Source organism: Sebastes fasciatus, chromosome 10 (assembly GCF_043250625.1).
Source record: "Sebastes fasciatus isolate fSebFas1 chromosome 10, fSebFas1.pri, whole genome shotgun sequence".
NCBI lineage: Eukaryota > Metazoa > Chordata > Actinopteri > Perciformes > Sebastidae > Sebastes > Sebastes fasciatus.
In genome coordinates this window covers 31,276,431-31,298,433 of record NC_133804.1, presented here as the reverse complement: position 1 = coordinate 31,298,433, position 22,003 = coordinate 31,276,431, and the positions used below count along the sequence as shown (strand labels likewise).

At 38.0% G+C, this 22,003-nt stretch overlaps 4 protein-coding genes and 1 non-coding gene across 9 annotated transcripts in view; 3 read left to right on the top strand and 2 right to left on the bottom strand.

Moving 5' to 3' along the window:
- The first annotated feature begins 1,921 nt into the window (after positions 1–1,921).
- upf3b (UPF3B regulator of nonsense mediated mRNA decay) lies at positions 1,922–7,704 on the top strand. 3 transcript variants are annotated; one of them, XM_074649357.1, is made up of 11 exons: positions 1,922–2,169; positions 3,169–3,275; positions 3,366–3,472; positions 3,564–3,662; positions 4,712–4,822; positions 4,930–4,973; positions 5,067–5,255; positions 5,341–5,498; positions 6,259–6,646; positions 6,726–6,892; positions 7,466–7,704. In XM_074649357.1, the coding sequence occupies exons 1-10, from the start codon at positions 2,059–2,061 to the stop codon at positions 6,858–6,860; spliced, it is 1,449 nt and encodes a 482-aa protein (XP_074505458.1). In that variant the 5' UTR covers positions 1,922–2,058; the 3' UTR covers positions 6,861–6,892; positions 7,466–7,704. The 3 variants fall into 3 exon arrangements, with proteins under 3 accessions (XP_074505458.1, XP_074505457.1, XP_074505459.1); XM_074649356.1 differs by having other exon boundaries at positions 6,726–7,704; XM_074649358.1 differs by having other exon boundaries at positions 1,924–2,169; positions 6,292–6,646; positions 6,726–7,704.
- A 1,172-nt stretch (positions 7,705–8,876) lies between these two features.
- On the top strand, positions 8,877–12,088 carry rpl39 (ribosomal protein L39). Its single transcript, XM_074649375.1, has 3 exons — positions 8,877–9,031; positions 9,364–9,467; positions 11,864–12,088. Exons 1-3 carry the CDS (start codon positions 9,029–9,031, stop codon positions 11,910–11,912), a joined length of 156 nt encoding a protein of 51 aa, XP_074505476.1. The 5' UTR covers positions 8,877–9,028; the 3' UTR covers positions 11,913–12,088.
- On the top strand, positions 10,673–10,809 carry LOC141775960 (small nucleolar RNA SNORA69). Its single transcript, XR_012595708.1, has one exon. It is a non-coding gene; the product is annotated as a small nucleolar RNA SNORA69 (small nucleolar RNA).
- Positions 11,914–15,911, bottom strand: sowahd (sosondowah ankyrin repeat domain family d). Its single transcript, XM_074649367.1, has 2 exons — positions 15,710–15,911; positions 11,914–15,460 (listed from the first exon to the last, which is right to left on the bottom strand). The coding sequence occupies exon 2, from the start codon at positions 15,353–15,355 to the stop codon at positions 14,372–14,374; it is 984 nt and encodes a 327-aa protein (XP_074505468.1). The 5' UTR covers positions 15,356–15,460; positions 15,710–15,911; the 3' UTR covers positions 11,914–14,371.
- A 170-nt stretch (positions 15,912–16,081) lies between these two features.
- Positions 16,082–22,003, bottom strand: part of pttg1 (PTTG1 regulator of sister chromatid separation, securin) — a 324,950-nt gene continuing 319,028 nt past the window's right edge. The window contains exons 1-6 of one of the 3 annotated variants that reach the window (XM_074649371.1): positions 19,877–20,058; positions 17,921–18,013; positions 17,690–17,814; positions 17,499–17,580; positions 16,905–17,066; positions 16,082–16,225 (exon numbers count right to left, since the gene is read on the bottom strand). In XM_074649371.1, the coding sequence (XP_074505472.1) occupies positions 16,143–16,225; positions 16,905–17,066; positions 17,499–17,580; positions 17,690–17,814; positions 17,921–18,008 (540 nt within the window). In that variant the 5' untranslated portion in view covers positions 18,009–18,013; positions 19,877–20,058 and the 3' untranslated portion in view covers positions 16,082–16,142. Of the gene's footprint in view, positions 16,226–16,904; positions 17,067–17,498; positions 17,581–17,689; positions 17,815–17,920; positions 18,014–18,242; positions 18,289–19,876; positions 20,059–22,003 lie in introns of those variants that run through there. The other 2 variants (XM_074649369.1, XM_074649372.1) reach the window with 2 other exon arrangements.

Here is a 22,003-nt window from a genome sequence, read left to right as displayed (position 1 = left end):
TACTTCCATAGTTAAATAAAGGAGTTGCATTGTAGACTACAGAGCGAATATTTTATATATATATAAATATATATATATATATATATAGAGAGAGAGAGAGAGAGAGAGAGAGAGAGAGAGTTATAGTTTTCTGCTGTTACTATGTATACTGTCATTTGGAAATTAAAAAAAAAAATGTTTTCTGCTGGTACTATGTAAACTGTCATTTTGAAATAATAAAAAAAATAATAAATTAAAAATCTTTAAAGTTTTTAAGTGAAATTATTGTCATACTCTCCCGTGGTCTCTTTTTTTAATTTTATGTTGGTTTTGTTTCATTTCTGTTGTTCTTTTATATGTTTTTGTTTATGTTTTCACAATGCTTCTTTTGTATGTAAATGTTTTTTAATGTTTTCTGCTGCTACTATGTATACTGTCATTTTGAAATAAAAAAAAAACATGTTTTCTGCTGTTACTATGTATACTGTCATTTTGAAATTTAAAATAAAAAACAAAAGTTTTCTGCTGTTACTATGTATACTGTCATTTTGAAAAAAAAAAAAAATTAAAAAATTGTTTTTCTGCTGTTACTATGTATACTGTCATTTTGAAATAAAAAAAATAATAATAAATTAAAAATCTTTAAAGTTTTTAATTGAAATTATTGTCATACTCTCCCGTGGTCTCTTTTTTTTATTTTATGTTGGTTTTGTTTCATTTCTGTTGTTCTTTTATGTTTGGAACAGCTCTTTGTTTATGTTTTCACAATGCTTCTTTTGTATGTGAATGTTTTTTAATGTTTTCTGCTGTTACTATGTATACTGTCATTTTGAAATAGAAAAAATAAAAAAATGTTTTCTGCTGTTACAATGTATACTGTCATTTTGAAATAATAAAAAAAAATAATAAAAAAAAAAGTTTTCTTCTGTTACTATGTAAACTGTCATTTTGAAATAATAAAAAAAATAATAAATTAAAAATCTTTAAAGTTTTTAATTGAAATTATTGTCATACTCTCCCGTGGTCTCTTTTTTTTATTTTATGTTGGTTTTGTTTCATTTCTGTTGTTCTTTTATGTTTGGAACAGCTCTTTGTTTATGTTTTCACAATGCTTCTTTTGTATGTAAATGTTTTTTAATGTTTTCTGCTGTTACTATGTATACTGTCATTTTGAAATAAAAAAAATAAAAAAATGTTTTCTGCTGTTACAATGTATACTGTCATTTTGAAATAATAAAAAAAAATAATAAAAAAAAAAGTTTTCTTCTGTTACTATGTATACTGTCATTTTGAAATAAAAAAAAAAAAAAAAAAAAAAAAAAAAGTTTTCTTCTGTTACTATGTATACTGTCATTTTGAAATTTAAAATAAAAAAAAATGTTTTCTGCTGTTACTATGTATACTGTCATTTTGAAATAAAAAAAAATGTGTTCTGCTGTTACTATGTATACTGTCATTTTGAAATAATAAAACAAAATAATAAAAAAAAAGTTTTCTTCTGTTACTATGTATACTGTCATTTTGAAATAAAAAAAAAATAATAAAAAAAAAGTTTTCTTCTGTTACTATGTATACTGTCATTTTGAAATAATAAAAAAAAATTAAAAAAAAGTTTTCTTCTGTTACTATGTATACTGTCATTTTGAAATAATAAAAAAAAAAAAAAAAATTGTTTTTTTGCTGTTACTATGTATACTGTCATTTTGAAATAAAAAAAATGTGTTCTGCTGTTACTATGTATACTGTCATTTTGAAATAATAAAAAAAAATAATAAAAAAAAAGTTTTCTTCTGTTACTATGTATACTGTCATTTTGAAATAATAAAAAAAAAAAAAAAAAAAAAAAGTTTTCTTCTGTTACTATGTATACTGTCATTTTGAAATAAAAAAATAAATAAAAAAAGAGGAAGTTCCTTACAGCGCCCCCTTCCGGCTGTGACGTCACACTGCAGGTCCAACCGTCAGAGACAGGAAGTTCCAGTTGCTACTAGCTACTAGCTGCTAACTTGCTAAAAAAAGTAAACAAGTCTGCTGAAATGAGATGAAATTCAACCTCGGGACGAAGTAGCTTCATAAACTATGAAGGAAGACAAAGAAAACGCTCGGCCGAAGGACAGAAGACTGGAACTAAACCGTGAAGATGGAGAAAGAACGGAGAGATCCAAGGAGAAGAAAGAGGCCATGACAAAGGTATAAAAGTAGAGCTAGCGTTAGCTGCTGCTGCTAGAAGACAGTTACAGTTTAACTCTACTAACATCAGCATGCTCTGAACTGGCTCTGTTTGGTCTGCTATAACATGCATTGTCCACTTTCTCATTTATTATATAGTGAGTTGGACAAATTGTCACTTGACTAACATCCACTTTAAGTTATTATTAGTGAATTATTCTCCTATTTTCCAGTTTGATGGTCCTCTGATGATTTACTGGGAGTAACACCAGGTGTACAGAAACATACAAATAGAGCACACAAGCAAATTATTGGTGTTTTTCCCCCAAAGACGCCTCCATTGTCAATCATTTCCAATGCAAAAAGGATAAATTACAAAAAAATTAAATAAAAAAAGATTTAAAAAAAAAATAAATAATAAATAAAGTACACATTGACAGTAATAATAATTATAGGATAAATCCTAGGCTGATAAATACAATGCAATACTACTTTTTAAATTCTCATGTGCAATATTACTTCTTTTTCTGTTTTTTAGCTTACTTTACCTTTTTTATTTTACTTATCTTATTTACTAAATGTATCTTACTTAATTGTTATTCTTTGAGGCACTGGTGCTAGAAATAGTACTTTTTAATTTTATACACTTGAACTTGTTGTAATTTTGTTGTATTTTTGAGCAATCTCTGGCACAATAATTTCCTTCGGGATTAATAAAGTTCTATCTTATCTTATTTATCTTAAACTTTACCATGTACAAATAGACAATTTAATTGTTAGTGGTCATTTCTGTTTACATAAAGCAAACTTTATGATGTCATACAATTAAGCTTATGTAGAGAAATACATTTCATATGCCATAAGTCCATTAGTCTGCCCAAATACACGTCCAAATGAAATGAAAACATTTTCTACAGAAAAAATACAAAATACAGGTGGTCTTAATCATACGGAAACACGGTCAGTCGGTCAAAAATAAGGGTGATATTATCTTAAACTGTCAATATTTTTTTTTCTTAGATTGTGATCAGACGATTACCACCCAGTCTGACCAAGGAGGAGCTGGAGGAGCAGTTACAACCGCTCCCAGAGGTCGACTACCTGGAGTTTTTCGCCAACGACACCAGGTGAATTGATATAAAGACGTTTCATTATTTAAAAACATACTATCAGTGACTCTAACAGTGTAACCTGACATGAGTATTCTGTCCTTTCAGCCTTTTCCCTCACCTCTTTGCAAGGGCTTACATAAATTTCAAAAATCAAGAGGATATAGTTCTCTTCAGAGACCGATTTGATGGCTATGTGTTCATTGACAGCAGAGGTATGAAGAAAATACATTTACAGCTAAATAGATTAAATAAGGATTTTCTCAGACATGGCTTCATGCTTGTCCATGTTTTGTTTTTAAACAGGACAGGAATATACTGCAGTCGTGGAGTTTGCACCTTTTCAAAAGACTGCCAAGAAAAGAAGTAAGAAAAAGGATGCAAAATGCGGAACGATTATTGAAGGTAAAGACATTTACTGGTATCGGTTACGTTATAATAGAAAAGAGACATTTGGTGGTGGTTTAGTTTAGTAGGACTTTCTGTTTACAATGCCTACTATGCAACAAACTACCAACATTTCTTATGTGTGTTTTTGTGAATATATTTGCCTTATGTTTCATAAGGTTGTCTTGATTAATATTGTGTCAAAGGACAACTGATATTAAACTGATGGTTTTGTCTGACCTGAAAGTACCCTACTTCAATTAAGTATAGTTTTAAAAATACTCAGTGGTGGATGAAGTACCTGAAAGCCCGGTTTAGTTAAAACACAGATATCTAACCAAAAAATGGCTTTAGTATAAGTTAAAGTCACCTACTAGAATATTACTTGAGTAAAAGTCTTAAAGTAAATCTGATATTTTCTGTACTTAAGTATTAAAAGTTATTTTCTGATATTAAATGTAAAAGTACAAGTAAATGCTGTTAATAAAAAGCAAACAAGTCAGAATTTTGAGATTTATGAAGTTTATTCCTCTTAACATGTACCGCACCTTAAAATCAGAGGCTACATTACTCTTGAATAAAAACGAGGTCTTCACAACTTAAAGGATTTGAAGAACAAAATCCAGTTTTTCCTTCCCTCATAGCATGATCTCTAACATGCAGCCTGCCTGGACTCGAGCGGAAATCAAAACTTAACTAGGGTTTTGAGAGCACTTTGTTTGTGGTTGCCCATCACGTGAATGATGTAACTTGCAAGCTAGGACCACTGATTCACCAAACCTGCTTGCTTGCAATAGTTCCGAATAACTAAGATGCTCAGGGGGAAATGTATCGGACTAAAAGTACACATTTTATTTAGGAAATGTAGTGGAGTAAAAGTGAAAATTTACAGAAATATAAAAATTCAAGTAAAGTACGGATACTCCCAAAAAATACTTAAAGCACTGTAACGAAGTATTATTACTTTGTTACATTACATACATTACGTTACAATACTTTGCACCACATTAAGATACAGAGAAGCCAGAAGCATCAACATCATTTGTATGTTGTATTTTTTCTTTCAGATCCTGATTACAAGAAGTTCCTTGAATTTTACAACGGTGATGACGACAAGTTGGCATCAACACCTGAGACCCTGTTGGAAGAGATTGAGGCAAAGTCAAAGGAACTTGTAGGTAGGTGAACAGACCCTTAGATTAAAGACTTCACCTGAAACATCATTGTATGTATTTCAACATAACTGCTGGATGTATGAATTAAAACACTTTTTTCTCCCTTCCAGCTAAAAAAACAACTCCTCTGCTGGACTTCTTGAAGAATAAACAGGTAAATAAAGTACCGGGGCACAACAGTGTGGTGTTCTAGTTACGAATATTAATGGTCAAGGCTGGTTTCATGTTTTGTTTCAATGCTGTTCAGAGAATCAGGGAGGAAAAGAAAGAAGAGAGAAGGAGGAGGGAGCTTGAGCGCAAGCGTCTGCGTGATGAGGAGCGTCGTAAGTGGAGGGAGGAGGAGAGGAGGAAGCGCAAAGATGCAGATAAGATGAAGAGACACGAGAAGCCGCTGGAGAAAGACAAGGACCAAGTTAAAGAAGAACCAAAGATTAAGGTGTGTGTGCTGCAGTGGATTGAAGCAGTTTAAAACACTGGGAAATCTCCAATATCTCATTATGACTTTATTTTCAAATGTGTAGCTCCTGAAGAAGCCAGACCGAAGTGAGGATGGTGATTTGGAGAAGCCCAAGGAAAAGGCCAAGAAACCAGAGAGGCCAAATAAAGATGACAGATCCATGGGGAGTGCCGATCATAAGCGGCGTCAGCACATTGAAAACAAGGAGGATCGAGGAAGGAAGTTAGTAGTCATTTTTTTGAAAATACTAGAGCTGTCAATAGATTAAAATAGTCAATTGCGATTAATCGCACATTTTCTATCTGTTCAAAATGTATCTTAAAGTGAGATTTTTCAAGTATTTAATACTCTTATCAACATCGGAGTGGGCAAATATGCTGCTTTATGTAAATATATGTATATATTTATTATTGGAAATCAATTAACAACAGAAAACAACGACTAATATTGTCCAGAAACCCTCACAGGTACTGCATTTAGCATAAAATATGCTCAAATCATAACATGGCGGACTGCAGCCATACAGGCAACAACAGCTGTCAGTGTGTCAGTGTGCTGACTTGACTATGACTTGCCCCCAAACTGCATGTGATTATCATAAAGTGGGCATGTCTGTAAAGGGGAGACTCGTGGGTACCCATAGAACCCATTTACATTCACATATCTTGAGGTCAGAGGTCAACCGATGGCTTTGAATATTACCATGCCAATTTTTCCTCGCCAAAATTTAGCATAAATTTGGAGCGTCATTTAACCTCCTTCATGACAAGCTAGTATGACATGGTTGGTACCGATGTATTCCTTAGGTTTTCTAGTTTGATATGATACCAGTATCTTCACTCTAGCCATGAAACGGAGTCGCTACAACCTAAAAATCACAAGTTGCGTTAATGTGTTAAAGAAATTAGTGGCATTAAAACTGACGTGTTATTATGACGTTAACTTTGACAGCCCTAGAAAATACATTTCTCACTTTGAACAGAATACTTAAACCGGCTGTGTGCTTTACACACAGAGCGGACGAAGACGGGAGGAAGGATTTCAGGGAGCGCGACCCAGATCGAGACAGAGAGCGCGATCGAGAGCGGGAGAAGGAGCGGCGGCAGAGAGAGAAGGAGCGCATCAGGCGTCAAGACGACGACCGGCGGAGAAGGAGAGAACGGCAGGATGGGGAGAACTCCTATAGGAAGAGGGAGGAGGAGGTGAAAAAAGATAAAGAGCGTGCCTTTGAGAAGAAACAGGGTGAAAACACTGGAGAGTCCACTCACTCTGAGAGGCCGGAGAGGCCGGAGAGGCCAGAGAGGCCGGAGAGGTCCGCCAAAGACCACAAGAAGGAGGAAAGTGCTAAAAGAGACCGACTACGTAATAAGGTAATGACTCTAGCCTTTCAAATCAAGTCATTATGAAAACATTTTCAGTATTTCTAAGAGAGTTGTTTCTTTACATCAGGACCGGCCTACGAAGCAGCTGTACCAGCCAGGGGCCAGAAACCGCAATCGAGGTGGAGGAGGAGCCGAATCCAACTCTGCCGACAGAAAGCCAGACACCGAGACGGAGAAAGTGGCTGACAAAGGAGACGACTGAGCAGATTTCTACTTAATGGCATTTTAAGTTTGGTGAGGAGAGGGGAGACAGGCCTGTGAGGCTCAGAGCAGCAATGTGGCGCCTCAGGGCGACATGCGCTGCAGTTATACGCAGGGCTGCATCCGGCTCTCCCAGTCTCGGAGGCACAGATGTGATTGCGGAGCCTCTTAGTGCCTGAATATGACCCCTCTTTTGTTTTATTTGTTAGGAAAGGTAACAGTAACCTTTGGAAAGAGTTTGGCTGTAGGGCACATTAGGTGAAGCCAAAGCTTTCTTGGACCACGTGAGCTCAAAGTGACCTTATTTCAGTATTGTTTCTCTGATGTAAAGTGTTGTACAACACTGCTAACATTGGCTTTCAACATGTTAATCCGTATCACAGCCGATAACTAATTCATTGCCAAGCTCATCAAAACTGTTTGTACACAGTCTTGAATGAGATTTCTGTTCAGTTTACACAGTGTACACATGAAAATCCAAATCAAGCAATCCAAATGTATGTGCAGATCCATACATACATCTTGCAGGCACAACATATGCTGAAGTTCATAGTCTCTGTACTTACCTGGTTTGGTATCATGTGTTTTGTTCTTACATTCATACAGTGACCGAGGAGAAATAGCCATTTTCTGTCTAGACTGCCATGTGACAGCCACGCCTGCATGCAGACTTCAATCAGAGGGATCAACCTGTGGCCTTCCCCACTCTTTTTATAATCTGAAACTCCCCTTAAACATTAACGTGTGTTGCACTAAACTGAATACAGCATGAGAACACATCAGTGCTGGTGATGCTAAGAAACGGTAGCCACTTTTGACTGGAAATAAAAGAGGTCTTTGCTTAAGTGTACCTGTCTTTTTTTTGTTCTCTTTGGTGAAACATTGTTCAGTATTAAAATGCAGACCCTGTTATAGCTGATTCAGTGGTGAACACAAAATTACCAAAACATATGTAGTAAACCTCTGGCTTTCGGGGCTTGGGTTCTGCAACTGCTGCTCACTTTACCCAGTTTAGTCAAAAACATTTTGATCTGTTCAGATCAACATACATACTGTATACATTTCAGCTTTTTAGTATCCAGTATCAGCAGGGATTAGCCTGTGGCAGTGGTGGAAGCAGTACTCAGATCCTTAAATCCGTCAATCCATCCATTTTCTTCCGCTTTCTTCCGTTTCCAGCAACGTTTTCCAACTCTTCCTGGGGGTACCCCGAGGCTTTTCCAGGCCACATGAGATATATAATCTCTCCAGGGTGTTCTGGGTCTACCCTTGGGCCTCTTACCAGTTTGACTTGCCCGGAAAAACCTCCAAAGGGAGGCGTCCACCTTCAGATCCTTAAGTATAAGTAGTAATAACAAGATGTAAAAAGTAAAAGTACTCAAGTATCATCATGTCCTTAAAGTGTCAAAAGTAAAAGCACTCCAGTGTTATATTATTTTATGGATTAAGCAGAGTTTTAATATTGCAGCAAATAGAGGTGGAGCCAATTTATTGTTGGGTAGTCCCATGTATAGCGTTGTATCTTTTTTATGAGATTATGTTTTTTGTAGGCTACATTTTCAGATTTTTCAGTACAAAAATATCATTAAATATATTTCACAGTAAAAAAATTAAATATAAATAAATTTAAATTTAAAATAAATTATACAACAAATAAAATGTAAGGAAAGATAAAAAACTTGAACAAAATTCTGTTAACAAACAGGAGGGAAGTTGCAAATGTCACGTGGCCCACAAATGCACAGGAAGCGATCTGCAAATGTGAAATAGATGCACAAATGTGTAGATATCACTTTGAATGTAAACCTTAAAATACGTATTTACAGAAATTATGCTTATTTGCAAATCGCCCTGTATTTTTGTGGATGTGACTGTAAACAACACAAATACAAAAATACATGTTTGTGGATAGTGAAATATTTGCAGATCATGGTACACATTTGTGGAGTGTCTTCTGTGGGTTACAACTAATAAAGTCCAATAAACACGTCCATAACGTCCTGTCTGTTGGTGCTGAGCTGAGCTGCAGGTAAACAAACCGTCCACGTGGTGTCGCTGTGTGTAGAACGCGCAGCCCGTTCCGCGGCCGCTGATTGGATAAAAAGAGCCGACGTCACTTCCTTCTTTCTCTTCGTCCGTCGCCATAGTCGAGAAAGGACTGGGGACAAAATGGTAAATACAAAATCTTTAAACATCCACGTTAGCAGCCCCTGTAAACCTGCATCTATGTATTGATTGATTAATAGATATATCAGTGGTACCTCACAGATCTGTATGTTGTGTAAAAAAGTTGTAATAATGGCACATTGAAGCTTTTAAAGATGCTAGCTTGATCTCACTCTGTGGAGCTACACATGTTAGCTTCTACTTCATTCAGAGATGTTAACTGCTTTTAGGTTGAATGTGCTTTTAAAGTGCTCCATATGAAGTGCAGGATATACATTAATGGATATAAACGCAGTCTCTCTGTTGACGTGGTGTTAATGGAGCTCTTTTGTTTGCAGTCGTCCCACAAGACTTTCAGGATCAAGCGCTTCCTCGCCAAGAAGCAGAAACAAAACAGGCCCATTCCTCAGTGGATCAGAATGAAGACTGGAAACAAGATCAGGTGAGCTCATATAGTGTGGTTTTATATACTACATCATGTACAAGATACTGTTTAATATACTGTTCATCATGTACAAGATGTAGGGAGGCTTGCAAGTCTGCACATGTGGACTCAGTGCATGGAAAAGTCTATATAGACCCAGATGTTCACTCTTGTTTAGTCATTTGCAAGTTTATATGCCCTTTTTTTCAACTTTACAACATTCAAAATGTGCCCCATAGTATTTCCTTTTACAATGTTTGTTAATGTAGTAGCTGACAAGAATCAGAAGTGGACCAAAGCTGTTGCCTTGGCAACCGAATGGACGTTAAAGTGTCCATAGGCCCTTTTCACATATCATAGCAGGGTGAACACAGCTGTAATTACTATTTTATTGTGGTCCTTCTATTTAAGTGTGCCTTTCCAGTGAGTCAACATTCACAATACCAGGGCTCTGGCTCACCTTAATGCAACAGAGACATTATTAGTTATTAGTTACACCTGAGTTTACCCTGCAATGTGAAGAGGGGCCTATTGGGTACAAATAGCTCATATTAATGTAGTTTAAAACTATGCTATATGTCCAACTCATTTTTAAAATTCTTCAATGACCAACATAGGTTTGGGTAACCGCTGTATTTATCATTTGAAATCTCATTATGCGTGATTTGTCAACACTGAGTGATATTTGTAGGGTTTAACGATTAGTTTTTACTGATATTGCAATGATTTGCAGGCCAATACACCTCTGCAGGACCACAATATTTAATTTGAGATAGTATTATAACACTTTTCTTTTAACAAATATTACACCTCTTGCAGTTGAACTGCAGTAAGCCGTATTGCAATTTTGATAACATTTAACGAATAATTGTGCAGCCCTAAATATTTGTGTGTGCATTATATTTGATGTTTGCAAGCCAAGACGCTATAGCTCCAGAAGTGCTACATTTATTCAAATATGGGCTGTTCTGTTTGCATTACAAAAGCTTGGTAGACTTAATAAACTGGCAATTAAGTTTAATTTATATGATGGCTTTACAGAGTTTACTTAATAAATGCACACTACACGAGAGGTTGGCGTCTGGTTTAATGTTTTTTTTAAATTGTACTCACTCTGGTACTGTTTCATTGTTGAGCTTGTCTCTCAGCTCTCTACGTTATCACTAAGTGCAGAGATGTATTACTGGCTAATGCAGAGAGGAAACAGGAACTTCATGTCATGTAAAGCAGGTCTGCAATTGCAGCACTTCATTGCAGTGGGAGTGTTGCCATTAATCCTGCTGAGAGCATCTTTCTGCTGCAGAGCTCTGACTCCAGCTCACCATGGTGGTGATGAGGAGGCTCTGTAGCCGAACAAAATGGCTGATCTGCCCACTAAATAGCTTTCCTGGATGATTTCCATGATATTTGTAATTTCTAAAATTACTATGGTCTGTAACGATTCCCATAATGGCCACAGTGATTTAGTGCCAGTGGAAAGAGATTAGATGTGTAATTGTGTCTTCAGAGGGATTTAAGAGTAGATTTCAACACACAAAGAATCTTATATATTATTGCAGTGATTGACTGTATAACACACAGGCTCAGTTTGTGGCCTCTGAAATAAGAGCGGCAGTATCAACAGACTTTGCATAGTTTCAACTGAACCCTTGAACCTGCCCTTAATTTGACTATTTGAATGAGAAGACTGGCGTCATCTGTGTTCAGTAGTTTTGGACTATCCGGTTAGTCTTGACATCTACAAGGAAATATGAGATACATGTGATTCAGTCTTATCAGTAACATGAACCACAGCTTGCAAACAGTGTAGCTCATGATGCAGAGAATTTTCCAGAGGAAGTGCTCTATGTAGGGCTGCAACTAACTATAATTCATTGTCTATTATCTGTCTTATTTTTCTTGATTAATCAATTAGTTGTTTGACATTCCCCCCCAGTTTATAGACCAATCAGCTTTTCCAAAGCCCAAGATGACATCCATAAATGTCTTGTTTTGTCCACAACTCAAAGATATTCAGTTTACTGTCATAGAAGAGTAAAGAAACCAGAAAATATTCACATTTAAGAAGCTGGAATCAGACAATTTAGACTTATTTTTTCTTAGAAAAAAAAATACTCAAACCAATTAATAGATCATCAAAATAGATGGTGATTAATTTAATAGTTGACAATTGTTGCATCTCTAAATGCAATGACAGTATAAACAAGATTACATTTGTGTCCATGAATACTAGTAGTATACATGAGAAGTTGAGTACCTGCATAATAAGAGATTTGTAGAAACATTTTACTGGGGCAAAGTTGATGTGACATTTTTGGTATGCAAAACTAAAGCCCTGTTATTTTGTCTTTTCTCTGTGAAAGTCTAAATGTTCTCTTCCTGACATGTTTGCTTTAAATGTTGTTTGATTTCAGGTACAACTCCAAGAGGAGACACTGGAGGAGGACAAAGCTGGGCTTGTAAACTTGAGGGTCCCTGGATCCCAGCATCCCTCCATCCCAACATCTGCCAGGACCTCCAGCTGCTGGGCCTGCGCGCGGGGAGGGAGCCATGTTATCTGGAGCAGCAGTCTTTTTGTACAGATACTCTGGTTATGCTCACGTTTGACAATAAAAGATCTGTGATCAAACTTGATACAAGGCTTTACGGCCCCCTTTTTCTTTGTTATCCATTCCACTTGAAGTGTTTTTCTGAGGTTAACCAAACATCACATGGGCAGCACTAATGCTGACACAGCTCTGCAGAAATAAGCACTTAGTCTGAAGGGGGTTTCACTCTTGACTACACTGCAAATACCTCTGAATCATGGTTTCATGGAAGACTGTGGTTATTTCTAGTTTGACTAGAGCTCTGGCTTTAGTGCTTATGCCAAAGACGGCACTGCTGTTCAAGAAGCCGAATATAGTAACACGACAAACTATGAAATGATTACTTTAAGTGTTAAAGCTGAGGAAAGAAGTTCACCACATCAGCAAATGCCAACATTTGAGTTGTTTACACAAGCAGAACTGGGTCAGTGGCAAGAAACACTTTAAGGAAAATCTGTATATGCAGTAAGTGTTTTATTAAAGTACAGTGAAAGTTGAGGCAAAATATCTTACTCAAGTGCCAGTATTAAACCACACGACTTTCCAGGACTCCTGAAAAGCAATAGTGAAACGATTATTGGTGAAACAGTGCAGCGGCTGCCAACCTCTTTGGCTTGAATCCCCTTAAATCATAAGTTATGGTCTCAGTGTGGACTGTTGAGTCATTTGAAGGATTTTAAAAAGCTTGAGGTGAAAGTATCAAGTAGCTATTTGACAAGCAGAGCAAACACTGGAACAAACCTGTTTGTCTTATCCCTTCGATCAACACTGCTAATCTCCATTTTACGCAATTATATATGCCCATAATTAAAGGTCCCATATTATAAAAAAGTGAGATTTTCATGTTCTTTTATTATAAAGCAGGTTTAAGTCCTTTATAAATACTGTGAAAGTATTGAAACGCTCAATCCACAGGGAAATACACACAGTATTCAGAAACTCTGAATTTGAAACAAGCTGTCAGGATTTCTGTCCATGTGTGATGTCACGAATGTACAATATTTAGACCCTTGACACAGATTTAAACAAACATTCTAAATGATGTTCCTGAAAATGAGCATAATATGGGACCTTTAAAAGGTAAAAACTTAATTTTCTTAAAACAAGTTGAAAAATCTGCAAGACTGTCAGTCTGTTTTCAATTCTTTCTGTACTGGTAGATTGCTTTCACTGTTTTGTAGAACTGTAAGGACTCAGTAAACAGAAATTTAATATTTTTTGGGAACCACTAAACCAGTGAGCTGAATGTGAAGTAATGCACATATCTGAAGGTTTGTGTCATGACCACTCAGCTTTTGTTTCCAAGAAATGAAAAAGTGTGTAGCAGCTTCCTTATAGACCAAAACCTCCAGCTGCCAGCCCTCTTTTATTAAAGTTCAGTGAAAGTTAAGGCAAAATAATTGACTCAAGTGCCAGTATTTAAACCAGATGACTTTCCAGGACTCCCTAAAAAGCAATAGTGAACGGATTATTGGTGAAATAGTGCAGGGATTTGCCAACCTTTTTGGTTTGAGACCCATTAAATCACAAGTTATGGTTTCAGTGTGGACATGAGTTATGAGTCATTTGAAGGATTTTAAAAGCATCAAGTAGCTTTTTGACAAGAAGAACAAACCTTTTTGTCTTAATCCTTTGATCAACACTGCTAATCTCCATTTTATGCAATTATATATGCCAATAATTAAAAGCTAAAAACCAAATTTTCTTGAAACAAGTTGAAAAATCTGCAAGAATGTCAGTCTGTTTTCAGTTCTTTCTGTACTGGCAGATTGTTTTCACTGTTTTGCAGAACTGTAAGGACTCAGTAAACAGAAATGTAATACTTTTTTGGGAACCACTAACAGTGAGCTGAATGTGCCCTGTTGACATGTCATAGCAGGGCAAACACAGGTGTAATTCATAAAATTAATTATGGTTCCATTCTATTTAAGTGTGTCAACATTCACAATAGCAGGGCTCTGGCCCACCTTAATGCAACAGGGACATAATTAGTTATTAGTTACACCTGTGTTTACCCTGCAATGACATGTACAAATGGCTGCTGTGAAAAGGGGCATATTGGGTACAAATAGCTCATTTGATACAAAAGCTCCAACTCATTTTAAAAATCTGAAAAGACCAATATTATAGGTCAGTGTAATGGGTAACAGATGTATTTATCAATTGAAATTCATTTTATGCATGATTTGTCAACAGTGATATTTGTAGGGCTGAAATATCATATTGCGATTATTTTTTACTGATATTACAATATGATTAAGTCTGTAGAATATGATTTGCAGGCCAGGACATCTCTGCAACACCACAATATTTACTTTGAGATAGTATGACCACTCAGCTTTTGTTTCCAAGAAATGAAAAAGTGTGTAGCAGCTTCCTTATAGAGCCAAACCTCCAGCTGCCAGCCCTCTTAGTCCGTTCAAAGTGGTTCACTTCACCTCTCTCTCCATGATCGACCTCATCATGTACACTCATTGCACAAGCAGCATTGTTGTTGACGTTTTTGTTTGCATCTTGCGTGCATCCGCTGCTGTGCTCTTCATCAAACGTCCCCAGCAGCTCCTTCATCTCCATCGGAGCGTCTGTCTGCAGGTACTGCCAGGCTCTCCTCCCGTTGTAGTCCATGGCGTCCACGTTGGCACCGAAAGCTCCCACCAGCAGCTTCACCACCATGTAGTGTCTGTGCATGCTGGCGACGTGCAGCGGAGTGAGTCCACCGCTGCCACGCACATTCACATTCACGCAGATCCCCGCACTCTGTGCGTACTGAAGCAGTCTGAGCAGAGTCTCGTCCTGTCCTCTCTTGGCCAGCCAGTGCAGCACTGAATACCCGCTGATGAAGTCCTTCCTGGTGAGCAGATATGGGTCTTCAGAGATGTACTCCAGGATGGTGTCATAGTTGCCCTCCACTGCAGACAGCATCCAGGCGTGCTCCATCGGATACAGAGCCCAGTCTGCTGCGTCCTGTGAGGAGGACACGCTGGAGGTCTGAGACAGCACGCTGCTGAAGCCGCTGTGTGACGGGTTACTCAAAAGTAACTCTTTCAGGTACTTTTTCCGCATAGCCGGAGTGAGAGAGCCTCTCTCCGTAGCCTCCCTCTGCTGGAGTCCTCCTCCTCCCAGCCCGGAGCTGTCACTGACCTCCAGCTGCCTCTGCAGACGCGACCTACGCTGCAAAGCTGTAGGCATGACCTGCGTGCCATACCGAGAGAGTCGCTCCACAACGGTGCTCTGTCTGCTGCTGCTCCTCCTGCTGCTGGGATCACTGACAGCTGGGTCACATCCAGATCCAGCATCATCAGATCGGCTCTCATACATGCTGCAGCGTTGAGTTCAAGGCTACTTCCTTTATTTAGACAACACCCCGAAGATATCAGTGAGCATTTATAAACCGTTTCCCCTTCACTCCACTGGACCTATTTCCTGTTGTCATGGGAAGAAAGTTTATTTTTAATATATAAACACGTTTAAAACATTTGGGAAATGCACAAATACCCAATTTTAGGCGTTTTAAGTGCAATTTTAAGCATTTTAAGTGCAAAAAGACCAAGTTCCTCATTTAGCAAGCAAGGCGGAGACGTTTTAAATAATAATAAAAAAATCATCCCAGAATAAATACAATTAATGTTTTACTCAAGTGTGTCCGGCTGCTGCCATGCCAATGTTACTCACCTGTTCTGTGTCAAAAGTGCATAACAACTCTTATCCAGTGCTCACCTTACTCTCAACTATTAACCATTAAGTGCCTCAAACCCAGTTAACCGTATGAGCAAACTATCAGCAAAACTGATAATAAATGGATTGTTATTTTAAAGTTTTTATCCCAAATACTGAGCTATAAATTCAAGACGATATCCTGCTTTCTTTTACAAGAGGAACTGAGACAAAGTTCATTCTGATGTCATGCAAAGCAATGGCGACATTCTCTCACATGTGACTACTGATGGGCTTCAGAGCAGGAAGTAAGTACAGTGTATACTCCCCTGACACTTTCACAGGCTGTTATACACCAGCAGCACTGCAAAGCAAATAAGAGATAACAGGGACAGATAAAACAACTTTATTTCAGTAAAAAATGTCATAACAAAAAAACATGCATCAACATTCAGTCAGTAAAAGATTCAGGAGGAAGTTCGACGGTCAGTTCATCGAGTGTTTGAAGGAAGGCGTCCAGCTCCGAGCAATGATCTGGAGAGGTGAGAGACGGTAAAGTTAATGATACCTGTAGTTAATGATACCTGTAGTTTTAAACCTGGCTGTGCCACATACTTAATGGCTACAGCTGCCAGACTGTGGTCACTTCTTGTTCATTCAGTGCTGCATGTTGCTTTTGAAATCTCAATGCTGCAATATTTTTTTATTGACTACGTTGCGATCCTGCTCGTATCTTCGTCAGGTCAAAGTGTTTAAACTATTCAAACACCTGACTTAGCCTGATCCAAGCAGGATCGAAACGTAGTCAATAACAATATTGTGCTACGGCGTAGTGTGCAAGCGTTACCCTTTTCTTTACTGACGTTGTTCTGATAGCCTCTCACCTACATGATGTGGGTATAATTAATCTTCTTCAATACTGAGTTCTCTAAAGTAATTCCTTCAGTGTGATGAAGTATGTTTATTTGTCAAGTATTTAATTTGATTGATAAGCCAAACCAGACAAATATCATCTGGTTATTTCTTCCACAAACAATTCTTCAATTAATCACAGTAATAGATATCGGGACATGAAATTACATATACTGTAATAGGATTTTATCCCCCTTGTGCTGTGCGTCATTGTATTAAACATAGACTGCTACTTTATTAAAAATATGTTTTTCAATGCCAAACAATAAAGTGAGAATGCAGCCCTGATGGGAGTTGATACCTGAACGTTCTGGCATCTTTACAGGTGACAGGTCTGGGAGTGGATCAAACTTCTCCAGGTCCTCCTCAAACAGATGTGGAGCTGGTGAGAAACAGGCCAGTCCAGACAGCGCAAAGCCACCGAGAGGAATCAAATCCTCAGGTATGCCGTACTTCTGAAACTCTGGAAAAAATACACATCAAAACTCATGTTTTAAAAATAAATGTTTCAAAACACTGCAGCAAAAAACACATCATGGGAGAATGAGGCTTATACATGGAGTCATTAATATATTTGGCATGTGCATGTTCTCTTATGTACAGATGAGCCTCAATGGGTAGAGTCCTGAGGGAATAAAGCATTAATGGAGTCAAGGAAGCAAAGCTAATGTGATGCTGCAGTGGGATTTACACAGAAAGTCAATTCTGATTGAGCAGCATTTTCCATCTGATGCTTATACTTTAAATGTAATCGTACATCTGATGATATTGTCTTGGTACAAATATAGACTATTCTATAAACTCTGCCTTATATTACTGTAAAATCTATAAATATGACCTTCTGTGGTAGCACCAGAAGGAAAAAGGTTAAACTGAGTAAATGTGTTATAGTTACCTAGTGGGTCATAAGGGATGAAATTCTCAATTTCTGGATATTCCTCCACTTTGGTCTGAGAAGCAGCTTTGACTTTAGTTTCCTGTGGGGGAACAAAATATTGCATTGGTACATGTATAGTTTGAGATATAGAGCAAATAGTCAGCCTGACATTACTTCTAGATTGTAAGTCTATTATGGTTTATTCCAACCTGTGGCTTTAAGAGTGTGTTGACGGCAGGGGTTGAGATTCTTTTGTTGACGGCACCAAAAGCCTTGCGACCAGATAACAGAGGAGTGCACAAGGTTTTGGCAGTCATAGGAGATGATAGTTTCTCTGGTGGGTGAGTGGGGGGAAAGCAACGGTTAATGCATATTTCCACACTGACCAATATTACTACCAGGAGAAGAAATAAAAAAGTACAAAGTTGTCATTTCCATACCTGGAGCAGACTGAAGCCGCTGTCGCATCTTCAGATTAGGGGGATGAAGATGTGCATTTTCTCTCTCTGCAAAGATTATGTTGGCCATCGTATCTGAAAACACAATCTGATATTAGCTACTGCAACACATTGCAATTCATCACTATGGAAGAGGCCTTTCTGTGGCAGGCATTTTGACACATTATAGAAAGAAGAGCACAAGTGTAATGTTGTATTCACAGGGCTCTGGTATTTTGCTGCAGGCTCATGGGACATTTGAATGGAACCAGGACATCATGAATGCTTTTAGAGCTGAAACAGTCAAGTAATCATTACGGCTGACCTGAATGCTTCGAAGCTTCAACCATTGCCATGGTAATCGACCTACAAATCAGTATTTGAATGCTTCAGTTTATATACAAGTATAAATCCCCAAATAGTCCATGATAAGTAATAGTCCCACATCATTATTAATTATTATTAGTTATTCTCAGACGGATATCGCTGTTTGTTGTGTGTAGAGGTGCGTGTACAGTAGTGCAGCAGCAACACTGTAAAGGGGCAGATGGAGACAGACACGTAGAAGAACAGGTCAGCCTGCTGCGTGGTGCAGCGCCTCAAAGCTTAGGATATTTCTCACTGAAGCCCAAAAAAAAAAAGATATTCGGGACAGCCCTGGTGATCATTTAATCAGCAGAATATAGCAACTATTTTGATAATTAAGCATATTTCAAGCAAAAAATGCGAAATATTTGGTTCCAGCTTCATTGTCATGATAGTTTTGTACATTTTATAGATAAACACATTAATCAAGATTTATCATTTGAAATAATCCTTGATTTAATACCAAAATGTTAGAGTGAGAGTTCATTGTTGACCTTAGTAAATAGTTGTAAAGATCCACTTCCTAGCTTTCAACCCCATATCATGGTCTTCATCAACACATGAGTCAACTGCATGCCAACTGAGCAAACTCATCTGCTGATGAAGACAGTAAAGATGCGGTTGAAACTGTGGAAAAAGCCAGTAGTGGACTTTGAGTTGCTATTATATTATTTTGTCAAATCATTTTGTTATGTTTTTAGGAGCACAGGTGTACTTAATGCTATTAAGTTACAAAAATCATCAAGAAAACAACTAAACTACACTGAGATCTGGTATTTTCCCAGTGGCTCAGGTCATGTGAAATCAAACCTAAATACAGTTCTAATAGCCACTATGGCTGGTAGCCAGCCTGTGTTTACTCAGCATCTAACACTTAACAAGGAACAGTAAAGTGCACTGCAACTAACAGCCAATCTGGCAGCATTACAGCACTAAATAGCTGTAGGTTCGCTTCCATTAATGAATGACACTGATCCTCTGCTAGCTCCATAACAGCTGAGATACAAGCTGGCTGTCTCTCTGCCTTCATCCTCTGTGTTTAGTTGAAGTTAACACAACTTTACTGTTGTCTTGTTGCATGTTCTGTCTTTAACACAACTTAATTAGCTAACAGTAGTTTGATATTTGTCTTGTCAACGACTTAACGTTACACAAAACCTGTGTAACTTTTGCAAATACAATGCTAACGTTCGTTAATCGTCATATTGTTAATGGCAGCTTCGCAGTTTCGCACATTTTTCTTTGGCGCTACCCACATAATCAGCTGTGCTGCTCATCCCACACATGCATGATCCTTACAAGCTGGACATCATTGTGAAGGTAAATAAACAGGCTTTCCAACCATGTAAAATACAATGACCTTAAGCATTGTAACAACAGAGAAATAATCCACCAAACACAAGTTTCCGAACTCTTTTCCCCCCGTTTATATTTGCTAACATTTAAAAAAAGCCAACCAGCCATTTAGCTAACAGCTAATTAAAGTTAGCATCGATTGACTTAACGTTGGCTCTCTTAATGAGGTCATATGAATCAGCTGTGGAGATACATGCTACAGTAGCTGTGATACAGCGGTGCTATCTTCAACGTTACCTGCTCAGGTGTTGCTAACAGTAACAGCTGTTGGTTCCTCTTCTCTCGGTCCAGACGGTTGTTTTGGTCTGAAGTTGGTTCGTAGTTGCCGCTGCTGGTTTTAAATGCACTGCCTCGGTCCTATTGGTCACTGAGGAACAGGCGACCAAACACCTCATATGTGTTTATGACTGTATTTAACATGTTGAAGTCATCTCAAGACATATATTCAGATTTTATATAATGTTATTTCTCTTTATACATCCATGTTTAATACTCTATTTCCTGTATTTTCTATTTTTATGCAACGGTCGTTCATTGTAGTGATGTGTCGGTCGCGAACGGGCCGACTCAAAGAGCCGGTTCATTGAGCCGGCTCTTTTCAGTGAACGATAAGAGCCGTATCCCGACCGAGAGACGTTTTTTTCTTTTTTCTTTACCTAATTCAAGGCAGAATGATAGGACGATCTTCTCCACGCCACGGGCACTCCATGCACTGACTGTGATGGTACGTGTCCACAGGCTCCGTCCTTTCCACGCTCCCCATTCATTGTCTATGTAAGCAGCTGGGCAATGCATTCTGGTAGTGTGGCGTCGCGATTCGAGAAACGGAGCTTCACAACACCCGCTTCACAACGCCCGCTTCACAACGCTCGCTTCACAACGCCCGCTTCACAACGCCCGCTCCTTATTTGCATAAAGTTGAGGGCTAGTCTACTTTATGCAAATCACAGGTGTCTGACGCGACTCGCCGCCTCTCGAAACTTCCGAGAATCTTTCAAAATAAACGTTGTCGATCGAAAATAATGACAGATTTTGCAACTGCATGGCTTATTTCAACCCACGGAGGGAAAGCATTCGTCCAATCAGGTGGGGACAGTCCTGTGTTTAGTGACAGCCCACCAAGCGTCCAATGTTGGGAAGCGTTGCGTCCCCGCGCAATAAAAAACGCCCCTGTGGACACGTACCATTAATGTTGTGTTAATGACGTCCGTGCAACCAATCAGGTGATGAAAGACAAGGATCATACCATCAAGCAGGGAGGGGTAGGGGTGGGCGGCGCGCTGACGGCCTACAGGTATAGAGCAGGAGGAAGAGGAGGAGAGAAAGAGAGAGAGGAGTGCGGTGCGCGAATAGCAGACAAGATGAGTGACAGTCGGAAACAAAGCAGCATGTAAAATGATGGTATTCTGGAAATTATAAGGTGTAGTATAATTATATGGAATAATTTAAGTGATATATGTGCACACATTATAAAAGGCAGAAGTGGTAAAATGAAGAGCCGTTTGGGAGCCGGGAAGAGCCGGCACTTCTTGGTGAGCTGAGCCAAATGATCTGGCTCACTAAAAAGAGACGGAGTTCCCATCACTAGACTGTGGTTCACACTGGTTCACTTCCAATCGCACTGGATGATACCATTAAGGCATCATACGGGGGGAGCTCAGTGGGTAGCGCTCATTTTTAATCAAAATCATTTGGAAACACTTGTTCAATACACGAGCCGGAATGTATGTGGCGTTTATAATTGTCTTAACCAAACAACGCCCAATGCGAGTATAGTTATTACAATATCGTACAATTGTAAAATAGCCTGTTGAATAGTGGTACATTCCCACTAGGCCATCTTTCGGCTTGAGGAGTTTTTTCTTTTATATATACTGTATATATATATATATATTTTAATCTCTCTTTTCTTTTTCTTTCTTTTCCTCATAACAAAAAAAATGAAATATGGATAAAACAAAATGGAGAGAAAATAAATAAATAAATAAAAAAAAAAACTTTAAAAAAGACAACATAACTGGGCAAGATCAATATTATGTGACTGTGTGTGTGCGCTTGAGAGGGGTTAGGGGTGGCTGGCTGTCAGTCAGGGTGCAAATCAAATTAAGGCAAGATTAAAATAAAAATAAAAATAAATAAATAGGTAGATAGATAGAAGTAAAAGAATGATGGATAAAAGGATGTTTTTTAATAGGGTTTATGGATAAAAAGATGATGTTTTAAAAGAGAATGATGGATAAAAAAGGATGATGTGGTTGTATGTGGTGTGTGGGCTGTATTGGACTGTAGTGGACTGTAATATTTTGCTTTTATATTATATTATTTCTCTTTATAAATCTATGTATGTAGTGTGTGAAGGAGCAC